The following is a 14938-nucleotide window of genomic DNA, read 5'->3' on the forward strand; positions in this document are numbered from 1 at the left end:
TATGCTGTTGAGGTAGAAAGAACGATGCACAGGTATTGTTGTTTTCATGAGACTTGTAGATGTGATTGGAATAAGGAAGAGAGATTCTATAGTTCATCTAAAAAAGACCCTTTTAACACCATAAATTATAGTGTTGTTTTTTAATTAGGAGGAATTTCTAATACAGCTGGGTAAAATGGAATTAATAATTTTGAGTAGGAAACAAGTTTTTTGGTCAACTACTCATAAAAAATACTGCATAGATAAAAGGCATGGTGATTGTGAGAAACTCTGCCTGAGGGATATAAACCCAGAGGGATTTAAGCTGGCTTTTTAAAAATAAAGTTTTATTAGTACACAACCAAATCCATTTATTTGCTGATAGTCTGTGTCCACTTTTATGCTATTAATAACAGAATTGAATAGCAACCTAATAGTCTGCAGCATCTAAAATATTGTCTCATTCCAGCAAAAGTTTAGAGACCCTTCCAAAAACAGTAAACCACGATAAAAATGTTTTATTTTACTTATACCATAAAAAAATGGGGGAAACTTTTCAGGCTCAGGTTAACTCATTGATTCTTTTCAAATTCAGCATTGAAACTACATAGTGGTCTCCTTTCGCTAAGAACAGATTCAGGTCATATGATGAATCTTATCTAAATATATAAAAGCCTAAGCGACTGACCAGCTGACCATTCAACTGGCTGGCCAACTATTCGACCTGCTGGCTGGTAGCTATGCCACGCACTGACCACCAGAGAGCAGTTGCTCAACGCAGGAGTGGAAACCACAGGCATGGAAACATGGAACAGACTGATGAATCTCAGAGGGTTTGGGAGAGGGCAGGAAGAGATTTAACTAAAGATCTTATTATATGCATGCTAGAGGCCTGGTGCACATGGGGTGCCTTGGCCGGGCCTGTGCCCTCTTGCAATCTGAGACCCCTCAGGAGATGTCAGAGAGCCCATTTCAGCCTGATCCCCACAGGCCAGACCAAGGGACCACATGTGCACCAGATTCATGCATCGGGCCTCTAGTTTAGTTATAAAAGGCTGAGCTAAAGATTTTGTCCTTAGTTCCATCAACCTAATTAAAAGCCCCAACCAGGTTCTTTTCTTTTAGTTTTGATTTTACATTCTGATCAAATATGAAGTATGTTTAGCATTATCTGAAGTTCACTGTGACCTCGGGCAAAGGGAAGGCAGCCCCATGTGAGGCAGTGCTAGAAATAAACCTGGTGTCTCCCAGCTGGGAAGCAATGTGTGTCTAACAAGAAAAAGGAACTTGTCTGTGTAGAGATCTTTGCTGACTTTTGGTACTCTGACCCCATGTTTAAAAAAATATGCAGGACTTTAATTATTTTGAGTTCATTTTCAAACTAGTACCTTTTCCTCGCTAAACGTTTTTTACTGTTTCTATAAATATACATGTCTCCAGTGTTTCTATTGTGTTTGTTTTTCTTTTGGCCAGCTGTTCAGGTTAAACTGGGTCACGTAGCACATACTTATAAGTTTAATCTAAAATTTAATGTAACTTCTATACAGCACTATTTTGATCAGAATATTTTAGTACTTGTAACAGTGCCATTTTAGCTTGAACCAAAGTGCTTATTTCTCATTTTCATTTTCCCCTGATGTCTTAAAGTACTTTTTTGTCATATTTAAACACCCTGACCTCCTTTGCTCAACAAATAATAGCCTTTTCTGTCAAGTCCAATATATTTTCTACATTTAAATCTATCAAGCCTTTGTTAAAGTTGACAGTCCTCCCTCTTTACCCCCTCAACACACACACACACACACACACACACACACACACACCCATAAATACATGTGACATTAAATTTTAAATATATAGTTGTCTTCGTTGTGTCTTACATCTGAGTTGCACTAATGGGGTTTACTTCCCTAGTAAGAGAGAGTGCTTTGATCACACTGGTATCAGTGGTCTGAGAATGAAGGGAGAAGATTGAATTAATGAAATCATTAAGTAAAGATGTTATGCTCTCCTGCTTTGGAGACAATGGGCTAAGGTACCATTGAGTCTTGGGTCAATGTGTCAGAGTCAAGGCCAGAGAAAACTTTCTACATACCCATTCAGAGTAGGGTTAATGAGCTGCCACTCCACTATAGAATTAAATATATTATTAAATTCTTTCTTTAGTGAGAAGGTAGCAAATTGCTCTTTGGGTCAGAGAGTCAGAAAGGAAGGTAAACATTGCTAATTGTTGTCAAGGCCTTTATAAGAAGTATAGAAGTTGAGTGCAAAGGAGGCCCTGTAAGATAGTCAGGATTTGTCCCCAGCTTGACTCTGTCAAACTGTCTTTCAGACAAGAGTGTTTTTTCCTTCCTATTGTGAGTGTTACATCCTCAAGACACTGAATGCTTTCATCATTGCCTGCTTTTGAAGGGGAAGTTGTTGGATTTTTGCCCAGGGGGCTGCAAGTAGGGTGGGAGGAGATGCAGGAAAGTGAGCCAGAGTGCACTTGAATCGGCACTGTTTACTTCACATGTGTTGTGTCATGATAAGGATAAGGAAATTGGTAAAAACCTTTCAGGCACCATAACTGCCTTTTTTGTTGAGGGGTAAATTCTTAAAAGGAGAAATAAGTTAATAATGCAGATATGAAGCAGTCCACTGGTAATATCAGACTGCCAGCATGTACTTTGACAACTCTGCTCTCAACCTTATTTTGCTAGAATTAGGCAAGTGCTTCAAGAGGCATAAACATGCTCAGCAGGTATGGCTCAGAGTCTGGGCATAGACCCCGGAACCAAGAGGTCACTGGTTTGATTCCCAATCAGGGCACATGCCCAGGTTGGGGACTTGATCTCCAATAGTCGGGGGTGCAGGAGGCAGCCAATCAATGATTCTCTCTCATCATTAATGTTTCTATCTCTCCATTCCTCTTCCTTCCTCTCTCCCTCAAATCAGTGAGAGCATATGTTAAAAAAAAAAAAAAAATACACACACACAAAAAAAAACCCTGGCCATTTTAGGGTTTTTTTGTTTGTTTTTTAATTTTTTTTTTAATTGATTTCAGAGAGGGAGAGAGAGAAGAGAGATCAATGATGAGAGAGAATCATTGATTGGCTACCTCCTGCATGCACCCTACTAGGGATCAAGCCTGCAACCCAGGCATTCGCCCTTTACCTGAATCGAGCCCAGGAGTCTTCAGTCTGTAGGCCGATGCTCTATCCACTGAGCAAAACCAACCAGGGTGTCATTTCAGTTTTGTTTTTTGTTTTTTGTTTTTAATATATTTTATTGATTTTGTACAGAGAGGAAGAGAGAGAGATAGTTAGAAACATCGATGAGAGTCATCGATCAGCTGCCTCTTGCACACCCCCTACTGGGGATGTGCCTGCAACCAAGGTACATGCCCTTGACCGGAATCGAACCCGGACCTTTCAGTCCCCAAGCCGACGCTCTATCCATTGAGCCAAACCGGTTTCGGCTCATTTCAGTTTTTTTTTTTTAAAAGAGGCATAAACTGTTTGAATTGTATGGTAGAAAATTTAGGAAGTACTTAAAACTCTCTTGTTTTATCTGATTGTTACATGCACTAACACACATTCCCCAGATTACAAATACACGCACATTCTCTCTCTCTCTCATAAAGTCCTTCAAAGGCTTTTTCAGTGAGTTTGGGACAATGACAAGCTTTTACATGATCCTGCATGGTCTTTCCGACACCGATTGTTTCTTATCCTCACCTTGCTTTTTGCTCCCCTTGCACTCTCCTCCAGCCATTCTGACCTTCCCCCTCTCAGAGATCTTATCTGACTCTTGGCATGTTCTTATGACACTTCTCATTCATACAAAGATTATATGTAGTATATTGTGCATTTGTGATTTGTCTGGATGAAAGGCTAGTATTTTTGCTCATTTCTGCATCACCATTAGCTAACACAATGCTTGGCACATAGCTACACCCAAATACTTATTGAATCAATGAATTCCATCCATTTCATTTTCTGTAGTTACCAGACTTTCATGTGAACTTTTCAAGGTATCTCATTTCATTTTGGAATTGTTGTAATGTTAATGAAGTTTTTAGAAAACTGGAGAAAATGTTCACAACCAGAATTAGAAAAGGATATCTATACTAATAAAAGGATAATATGCAAATTGGTGCCCTCACAGTAATAGGCCAAACAGCAGGCTGGGTGGGGCAACCAGGCCAGCGGGGTTGGGGGTGGAGGGTGGCAGTGAGTAGTGACCAAGTGACTGAAAAGCAGGCAGGTGAGCAGTTAGAAGCCAGCGTCCCAGATTGTGAGAGGGATGTCCCAACTGCTAGTTTAGGTCCAATCCCAAGGGGTCCTGGATTGGAGAGGGTGCAGGCTGGGCTGAGGGGACCCCCTCCCCAACCCATCCCCTGTGCATGGATTTCATGCACCGGGCCTCTAGTTATAATATAAAGAACTAATATAAATCACTAAGGAAAATATGTAAAATCCTAATAGGCAAAGATGTGAATAGCTAATTTACAAAAGAAATTCTTCTTAAAATGGCTAAAAGAGAGCCGAGAAGTTTTATTTTCACTAAGGGTCATAAAAATGCAAATCAAAGCAAAATGCTTCTTATCAATTTGGTGAAAATTATTTTGCACAAGAAGAAGCCTTACAGGTTTCTTATATATATTCATGACATTAGAAACTATATAAGGTTAAAAAGATAGTTTTGGAGCCTCATAGACATAGTTTTAAGCATTGGATATTTTACTTAGTTAAATGTCTGACTTTTTGCACATTACTTTATTTCTCGTGTGTAATATTGGTAACATTATAGGGATTTTGTTACTAAATGTTTATTCATTAAAAATATTTGTTGAGTGCCTGCTTTGTGCCAAGCACATTCTTAGGCACTGAGGATTTTGCAGTGAACAAAGCATCCCTGCCAATGGAACTTACACCATGAGGGTGGATACAGACAATAAGCTTACAAATAAAATGTATAGGATACTGGATAGTATTGAGGTCTATAGAGGAAAGTAAAACAAGGAAGAGAGAGCAAGTGTTGTACCACAGATATTGTTGCTATTTTAAATAGGATGATCCAGGAATTTTTTGCTGAGATGCTAACATTACAGCAAAGGTGCCCAAAAGGCAAGGCAATAAGTCATGTAAATATCTTGGGAAAGAATGATCCAGGCAGAAAAAATTTCACTTCTAAAGGAATGAGGGAGTATTAGTGCCTGGTGTATTTGAGGAACAGAAAGGAAGCCACTGTAGTCTACCTTTCCGAGGGGAGGACATTAGGAAAGGTAAAGGGGAGTAGATTGAAGGCCTTGTGAGCTATGACGACTATATTGGCTTTCATTGTAAGGTGGGAAGCCATTGCAGACATTTCCATCAGGAGAGTGACATAATATAAGTATACCGTAAGTGCAAGAAACTAGAAACACCAATCAGAAAGGATATATGCACCCCTATGTTCATAGCAGCACAATTTACAATAGCTAGAGTCTGGAAAGAGCCTAGGTGCCTGTCAGCAGATGATTGGATCAAAAAATTATGGTACATCTACACAATGGAATACTATGCTGCCATAAAAAAGAAGGAATTCTCATCATTTGCAGCAACCTGGATAGAATTAGAGAACATCATGCTGAGTGAATAAGCCAGTCAATGAAAGAGAAATATCACATGACCTCACTCATTTATGGATATTAAAGAACATTATAAACTGATGAACCAAAAGACAGATATAAAGACAGTAAAGCAACAAGCAGACTGTCAAATTACAGCGGGGAGGGAAGGAAGATCTGGGGGAGATAATAGATCAACCGAAGGACTTGTATACATGCATATAAGTACAACCAATGGACACAAAACTGGGGGGCGCAATGTTAAAATATGTACACAGATAATTTAATAAAAAATTTTAAAAGAATAAGTATATCTTAAGTGGATTATGTTGCTGTTGCATCTAAAACTATGATGTGGAAGCGGGAAGACTAGTTAGGAAACTGTTGAATAATTAAGTGTTGATGGTGACTTGAACTAGGGTAGTAGGAGAAGAAACGATGGAGGCAATATAGTCGTCATAGCTCACAAGGCCTTCAATCTACATGTTGGGCATGAGAGAAAGCGTAAAGGTGACCTTAAGATTGTGGGCTGGAATCTGGACACGTGAAATTGTCATTAACTAAGCTAATATGAAGTACTTACCTTGCTATGTATTACCTTTTAGGTGCTCCATTAAGGATTGTTTCCTTCCTCAAAATCTAGAGTAAAAAATGAGACTTTTATCTGATGTACTTCTGTCCACCTATGTGAATTAATAGAATATTTCACCAGAATAACTAGATAACAGATTTTACATTTAGCTGGCATATTGAAATTCTAGTAAATTACTCTATCTGTTGTCCAAGAGATTTACTTCCTAACAGGAGGTAGAACTCATATCTTTCCACATGAGAGCAATACAGTAATGGCAAGATTAGTAGTAAAATGTTTTTAAAAATAAAAGAAAAATCTTACTCAGTTAATATTTCATTTAATAGATAATTTACACATGTGGCTCTTTATTCCCTTTTTCTTTTCTTTTCTTTTTTCCTTTCAGGATGTTGCCTTATGGCTGCTTAGCCACAGGAGATCGCTCAGGCCTCATTGAAGTTGTGAGCACCTCTGAAACAATTGCTGACATTCAGCTGAACAGTAGCAATGTGGCTGCTGCAGCAGCCTTCAATAAAGATGCCCTTCTGAACTGGCTTAAAGAATACAATTCTGGGTTAGTTTATTTTGTTTGATTATTATTTTTCCGAACAAACAGCCAAATAACTATTCTCCCATTTAGAATCATCAGTGTCCTGGAGGAAATATTAATGTATTTATTGCTTTATTTCAGGTTAGATCAAAATGACAAATAGGATCTCCTAAAGTCTTACAGACGATTAGTGTTTAATTCTACTTTATCTAAATCTTAAATTCCAACATTTAGATATTTTAAAAAGAACTTGCAGGTTTTTGTTTATATTTATCAACTTTTATAATTATGTGAATGTGTGAGCTTAAGTGAGTTCTCAATGGATTTTTGTAATAGAAGTAAATGAGTTTGTAGACTGATCTCTCCACACTAAAATATAAAGTGCTTGGGTCTGTGTTTTTTATGATTATTGTATTGGAAAGTCCTAATAAATAGGAAATTAAGAAATTACACAGTAAGAGGAAAACACTTTCCAAGTATTTTTAGCTAAAGACCACAAAATCAGACTTAAATTTCATTATTGACAAAATCCAAACTCTTGTATGTATCAGTTTACAAATTTTGATCTTGTCTCTAATGGGTCTTTATTCTAATTTAGGTCAGTGACATGAATGATTGGAACTGTAATACTTAACTCTTAAATATGGAATTCTAGTGTTAGGTCAAACAGACAAAAATGTTCCAAAGCCCCAGCATTATCCAGAAAAGCTAACGGTCTCCTCTCATTTCTATGCATCTGAATCTGCCCCCATCTTTAGTGAAACATGACCCCAAGGCCCGGTCATTTGAATGGCTGAAGTCTAGTCTTATGGCTTTAAGCCATCCTGTTCATGTTTACTCCTTTCTGTCCTGCTCCTGTGATGACTGTCCTCACCATCTTGGCTGAGCCAGCAAGTTCTGATCATATGGTTTTGACAGCTCTGAGTTGCAGTTCTCACAATTAAAGAGGAAACAAGTGTGGGGTTGGGTCTTACCTCTCTCATTTGGAGACCGAAAACATTTATTGCTTGTATTTTTTTCTTTTGTTCAGGGATGACTTGGACCGAGCCATTGAGGAGTTTACCCTGTCCTGTGCTGGCTACTGTGTAGCTTCTTATGTCCTCGGAATTGGTGACAGACATAGTGACAACATCATGGTAAAAAAAAATGGCCAGGTGAGCTGTTCCCCAGAGTCTGCCAAGGGCCTCAGGGATGCTTGCTTATGTACAGCACGGTCTCTTGTGAAACTCAGGCAGATTCTGTTTCCAAGCACCTAACTTCTCTTCCTGTCTTTGTTTTATCTTAAAATGGATACAAAATAATTAAATTTCAGGGCTATTTTGATTATTAGAGGTATGTTATATGATGTGACCAACTCATATTATAGCCTTACTAAATAATTGGTTATTACTCAATATAAAAGACCTATGAATGTTAGACATGCTCTTTCCCAAGAAGGCTTTGGAAAGAGAGAAGGGCTTAAGCTGAGGGTGGGTATAGTATATGTGGACCTAGGACTGCTGAGATCTTGCCTTTCTATTTAGCACCCACAAGAAAAACAAGGGAAATGAAATCCCATTTGTTTTCCAGCTCTTTCACATTGACTTTGGACATATTCTTGGAAATTTTAAGTCTAAATTTGGCATTAAAAGGGAGCGAGTGCCTTTTATTCTTACCTATGATTTCATTCATGTGATTCAACAAGGAAAAACAGGAAACACAGAAAAGTTTGGCCGGTGAGTATTGTCCTCATGTTAAGGGTATAATCACACCTAACGTTTTCTCCTCAGACCAGCTGGCCTTGCATTTCTTTGGTCTGGGAAATAGTCTGTTAATAGGAGGTCTTGGGGGGAATTTGCCTTTTAGATCCAGGTTGTAATTCAGATACACTCAGAGAAGAGAAACTACACTACAAAACTGAAATAAGTTTCTGTGTTTTATTCTAATAGTGTATCACCTTTTCCTCTCTTCGAAAATTCTCTGAAACTATTAAGACATTTGAGAGTGAGAGGCTGAGAACAGGCCCTTGGCTGTTATTCAGTGTGGAGTGCAGTACGGGAGCCAGGGTTCAGGGGTAGACTTTGTAATCTCTGATCTGTGCCTCACTCCTTGTATGTTTCCAAGCACATAACTTATCTTCCTGTCTTTGTTTTATCTTAAAATGGATACAAAATAATTAAATTTCAGGGCTATTTTGATTATTAGAGGTATGTTATATGATGTGACCAACTCATATTATAGCCTTACTAAATAATTGCTGTTATCATTGCTAGTTCTGCCTGGGTTTATGCAGAATATACCTCTGGGTCCATTTTTTTCTTTGGCAAAGTTAAGTTTGGATGGTCCTCTTGAATAACCATCTTGAAGAGGAGGGAGAAAGATGGAAGGATGACAGGGAGGCCCAATACAAAAGCATTGACACTGATTTCAGGGACAATAAAGAAAATCTCTAGAATCAGGCCACAAATCTAGAAGTATGTTCAGGAATCCTCATGGATTATAATTATCACTTTGTTTTTATAACCTTTTTTTTTTTCCTCATAGAATTTAAAAGGCTAAATTAAGTTGTTGTTTTTTTTATTGCCTTTTATCATAGAATTTCTATTTGGTTTTTGTTTTTAAAAAGATATCTGTGGCCTGGCCACCGTGGCTCAGGAACTAGCTTGGTTGCCAGTTCGAATTCCCGGTCAGGGCTCATGCTCAGATTATGGGCCCAATCCCCAGTGTGTTGTGTGAAGGAGGCAGCCAATCAACGATTCTTTCTCAACATTGGTATTTCTAACTCTTTATCTCTTCCCCTTCCTCTCGGAAATCAATTTTTTTGAAGAGAAAAGATATAAGTGTGATTTTAGAGAGTTTGATTTATTTTATGTAAATTTTAGTCCTGGCAGTTTTCAAAGAAGCAGAACTATTAATTAATTTAGTAGAAAATGTTCAGCTCTTATGGAAAGTCTAGCTATGTCTCTCTTGCTTTCTTACACTAATTTGCTATCTTCCCCTCTAACGTCATGCTCCTGTGATTTGCCACATCAACGGAAGGTTCCGCCAGTGCTGTGAGGACGCCTACCTGATCTTACGGCGGCACGGGAACCTCTTCATCACCCTCTTTGCACTGATGTTGACTGCAGGGCTTCCTGAGCTCACATCAGTTAAGGATATACAGTATCTTAAGGTATAAACCCCTTTCTATGTATGTAATAGTTCAAGTATGCCTGCCTATTTCATTCAAATGTTCAAAGGGAATGGAACAAAGTCATGTTCAGTGAGATAGTTCTTATCAGGAGTGGTAGCTCAGGAGTGGTAGCGACAAACCCTTTGAGTAGCTGTCTTTCAGTAATCATAAATTCATTACATCTTCAAAAACCCTTTGGCAGAGATCATATCATCACCCTACCTTGGTGTTCATGCTCCCTGCTGCAAGTGGCATTTAAATAAAAACAGTAGGTCCAGAGACTAGACTAGTCTGCATGGACTAGACCAGGGGTCTTCAAACTACGGCCCGCGGGCCACATGCGGCCCGCAGAGGAGTCTGATCAGGCCCGCCAGGTTTTTTGGGCAGTGAGCGCAGCCGAGGTATTACAGTAGGAATTAGTAGTTCATATAGTCCGGCCCTCCAGCTCTCTGAGGGACCGTGATCTGGCCCCCACTTTAAAAAGTTTGAGGACCCCTGGACTAGACTGACAGATCTCAGAGGGGAGGACAGTGGGAGGATGGGAAGAGATTAACCAAAGAACATAAATGCATAGCCCACATACCAGTGGTGAGGTGAAGGCCTGAGGTGGGGTGGGGTGGGGGTGGGGTGGAGGTGAGAAAGGGGGAGGGCGTGGGGGCATCTGTAATACTGTCAACAATAAATATAAAAATAAAAACATGAGGCTCACAACTTCATGTTGGCTGGGTTGGCATGGCCAAGTAAGCTTCCTGCATACATTTGCATATCACTTGGGAACATGTATAAAATCTGATTTTTTTTACCTTCAATTTTTAGGACTCACTTGCCTTAGGGAAGAGTGAAGAAGAAGCACTCAAACAATTTAAGCAAAAATTTGATGAGGCACTCAGGGAAAGCTGGACTACTAAGGTGAACTGGATGGCCCACACGGTTCGAAAAGACTACAGATCTTAATGACCAGCCTTTGGTTTCATTTTCATTTTGCACTTGCACTAAATTGAACATGACCCTGCCAGAGATTTTATAAAGGGAATGAAATTCTGAATTTCAGTTCAATTAAGAACAATGCATCAACAGAACAATCCCCAATTACCACCCTCTTCTTTTTGTATGCTTCCAAGATTCATCACGAAAACTGTCAACATAATGGATAATCATTTCCTGCTGACTTTGCACGCCAAGGAATGCTACTAGAGATTGTTTTTTGTCTTTTTAAATTTTATTTTCATTATTTGGTACTTTTCCAAAAAGGTGTAAATACTTCTTTTATGAATTGTGACCAAGTGTTATCACTCAGCCAACTTATCCACGCCTGGGGACTGGTGGCTGTTCTTAATTTCCAAATGAGGCTTAAAAAACAGTATCTTTCTTCCTTTTTAAATTGTGTAAACTACAAATTATAATATAATATGAGATTATGATTATTTTTCAAAAGAAATCTTTTAAACCTGTGGGAGCATTAATTCTTTTGTTGATATTTATCTATCGTGATAGCATCATCTCAGTCAGACATACTGAAAATCTACTGGTGAGGCAAATATAATATATTTGCTGCCTATATATTTATAAAATTTCTAGTAGGAGTTCTGTATAAAAATATGTTTTGTTTTGTTTTTTTGTTTTCCTTCAGCCTCTGTTTTACAGAAAGCAGAGCATCTCCCTAAGTTACTTTTTAGTTAATTATGTGATCCAGTTCTTCCAGCTGCTTCTGTACTGAGGCACACATTAATACAGATTTTACTGTATCTGTAAAAGAGTTCACTTCATAGAGCATAATACCTGAGCGAATGTATCCAAGACAGAAAACAAATGAAAAGGAAACTCTTATGAAATAAACTTCAGGCCTAAAATTCAGTATTTTAGTAAAATGCCAGCTGTTCTTACTGTATTTATTAAAACTTATGATGTGATTTTTTTTTTAAGGGTATTAGTTGAAAATGAAATGGTTTCATGGAATTCTTTAATTTATTTGTTGAGGTACCATATATTTAGGGTGCTAGATGGCAAATAATGTTGTTAATATGTGCAATAGGAACTACTGGTTTGAATGTGTAAATGGATGCTCTTTCTGAGTACTGGCAACATCCAGCAAAACTACTGCTTATTCTCCAAAGACTATTGGGATCTCCAATCCTCAGTGACATGGGAAAGAAAACTGAGTATTTGCCCTGTGACTGAGTTTTCTATAGGAATTTCATTAAAGATTGTTTAATTTTGTTGTCTTCCTTCATGTTTTCAGTCAAATAAATGTGTGCGCTGGTTTCAGCTACTCTTGGGATGTATGGGCCTCTTCTTTATGGGCAGCTCAGGCCTTTGACCTTGGCACTGGGACTCTGAAGAAACAGTCAAGTCGAGACAAACCAACCTCAGGAATTGTAAGGCACACGGTCTCTTCCCTGACTCCTCTCCCTGCTTCCCTATCCCATTAGTACTACGGGAGGCCTCTGGACTTTGGTGGGAGCTTGAGGCAAGAGGGTACCCTCATCAAGTTTCCATATCTTTGGGAGGTACCCCAGGGTCTAAAATGCCTCTTCAGTTACTCGGTACCCAGGCCAAAGCCAGGCTGTACCACTTTGGCACTCTCTTCCACAGGCAGCTGTTCAGAGCAGGTCACAGTTTATTGGAAATAACTCAGCTGAGAATGGGGATTGATCTCTCTCAATATTACCAGGGCTGGTCTAGACTCAGTGAGAGTTCCAGAAACAGGAATGTAGAAGTATGGTTTGTTCAGGGATTTTTGTCTGGTCTTAGTCCATCATTACATGCACCAGATTGCAAGCCTGGGGTTTGCAGGAGGCTGAACATTGCCTGGCAGAAATGGGCACCACTGTTTCCAGAGGGGTCTCCTCGGTCAGTGAATGTGAATGTCTTTAAGAGCAAAAAAAGGAAAATGACCTCTCCAGACAGTGCTGGACCTGGGTCCAGAATGGCTTGTTTCATACTGTAGGCCCTAAAGATGCCAGGACACTGTGGGACAGGAGCCTCAGGTGCTGCTAAGCATACTAGTAACTAGAAGGTGATCCCTACAGACTTGATGAATTGCATGTCTGATAATCAGGGTGATAGGTATAATTGTTCTTCCCCACTTCACAGATGAGAAAACTGATGCATAGAATGTTCAGTAATTTGTCCAAAGGAGGAATCACAATGCAAATCCAGGGAGTTTGTCTTAAGTGTAAATTCTTTACTTACAGTTATTGATGTTTTCATATATATTTCAAAATATGCTAATTGATATTCACCAAAAGAAACCTATGGAAATTTTGAATGGGATTGCATTAAATTGTAGATTAGGTTGAGGCAAATTGACATCTTCAGAATATTGACTTCCAATCTGTAGTATCCTTTATTTAGATCCTCTTTAATTTATATCCATCATGATTCATAGTTTTCTTTGTATAGTCTTGTATATCTTTTGCTAGATTCCTGGTTATTTAATTTTCATTGTTGCTAAAATATCACAGTAGTTTTGGAAGAGTGGTCCCCTGACTAGGAATATTAGCATCATTTAGAAACTGGTTAGAACTGCAAATTCTTGATCCTCACACTAGACCAACTGAATCAGAAAATCTGGAGATAGAATTCAACAATATGTGATTTTAAAGTTTCAGAGCAATCAATAAAAGCAATTGATGTATTTACCAGACTTACCAAACATTTTGTTAATCCTATTTATAGAAATTATTTTAATTTCACATATATCATCTACAGATAATTGCAGCTTTATTTCTTCTTTCTGTTCCCTCCCATTATTTTTTGTTCTTGCCCTTCTGCATTCCTGTTAGGAATTCCAAAAAAGGTGAAATTTTTCAACATTAAGTATGGTGTTTGTCCTAGACTCTGGATTTATTTTTTTATTTTATTTTATTTTATTTTTCTTACCAAATTAAAGAAGTAAACTTCAGTTCCCAAGATGTATATCGTTTTACTTATGAAAGGGAGCCTCTGGATTGGTAAACGCATATACAATATATGATGTTGGCACACCAACTCCTCAAAGAACAGGAGCTCCTGTGCTCAGGACTCCCCTGGACCTTGCCCCGTGGGCCTCTTCATCAGTGTGTTATGTATAACTTTTATAATAAACTGGTTATGGTAACTTTAAAAAGATCATAAAAGGATTGAATTTTGTCAAATCATTTTTCTATATTATGAAGATGTTCATAAAGTTTTTCTGACTTGGTGAGTTATATTGATTGATATGCAAACATTAAACCAAGTTTACATTCCTAGAATGAGGCATTTGATTGCTATGTATTATCCTTTTTATATAATGCTGAGTTTGATTGCCAATATTTCATTTGGGGTTTTTGCATCTATTTTCATCAGTGGGATTTACTCTTAAGTTGTTTTTGAAGGTCTGTTAGGTTTTGTTAACAAGGTGTTTGTAATGTTATAACACAAATAAGATTGACATTACTTCTTACTTTGAAGTTTGATAGAATTTTGCCAGTGACTTTAGGTGTGATTTTTTCTTTGAGATATGGATGTGGTTTATTCAATAGCTAAAATAATATTATTTTTGTATCTTGTGTTCATCTTAAAGAGTTCCACTTTTCTAGGAATGTGTCCATTTCATCTACATTTTCAAATTTTTATTTTATTTTTTAATAAACCTTTATTGTTCATATTATTACAAAAGTTCCTCATTTTTCCCCCCTCCACCAGGTTCCTACCCCACCCTCTGCTGCTGCTGCTCCAGGCCTGGATTCTCCGGGCCTGGCTGCTGCTGCTCCGGGCCTGGCTGCGCCTGGCTGCGGGCCTGGTTGCTGCTGCTCCGGGCCTGGCTGCTGCTGCTCTGGGCCCGGCTGCTCCAGGCCTGGCTGCTCCAGGCCTGCCATTCTTCCACCTCACCAGCTGGTCACATTTTTCTCAAATTTATTTTTATAATGTTTTGAGTTTAGTGAATTAATAGTGATGTCTTTTTCAGTCTTGGTATTTGTTAGTGCCTTGTTTTCTGAATTGGTCTCAGTAGAGGTTTCCCAGTTGCATTGATCTTCACAAAGAATCAGCTTTCTGCTTTTTTTATCCTGTTGTATGTTTTTAACTCTCCTTTATCTTTATTTTCTTCCTTCATTTGTATTTATTTTGTTG

The 14938-nt window shown here is 38.4% G+C and overlaps 1 protein-coding gene across 3 annotated transcripts in view; it reads left to right on the forward strand.

The window, feature by feature from the left end:
• Positions 1 to 12116, forward strand: part of PIK3CB (phosphatidylinositol-4,5-bisphosphate 3-kinase catalytic subunit beta) — a 105263-nt gene extending 93147 nt beyond the window's left edge. For all 3 annotated transcript variants that reach the window (XM_084901764.1, XM_084901766.1, XM_084901765.1), the window contains 5 exons: positions 6550 to 6717; positions 7724 to 7847; positions 8263 to 8408; positions 9712 to 9844; positions 10661 to 12116. In XM_084901764.1, the coding sequence (XP_084757890.1) occupies positions 6550 to 6717; positions 7724 to 7847; positions 8263 to 8408; positions 9712 to 9844; positions 10661 to 10798 (709 nt within the window). In that variant the 3' untranslated portion in view covers positions 10799 to 12116. The remainder of the gene's footprint in view (positions 1 to 6549; positions 6718 to 7723; positions 7848 to 8262; positions 8409 to 9711; positions 9845 to 10660) is intronic.
• Positions 12117 to 14938: the final 2822 nt, after the last annotated feature.

The sequence above is a fragment of the Pipistrellus hanaki genome (assembly GCF_964339955.1).
Source record: "Pipistrellus hanaki genome assembly, chromosome: 13".
NCBI lineage: Eukaryota > Metazoa > Chordata > Mammalia > Chiroptera > Vespertilionidae > Pipistrellus > Pipistrellus hanaki.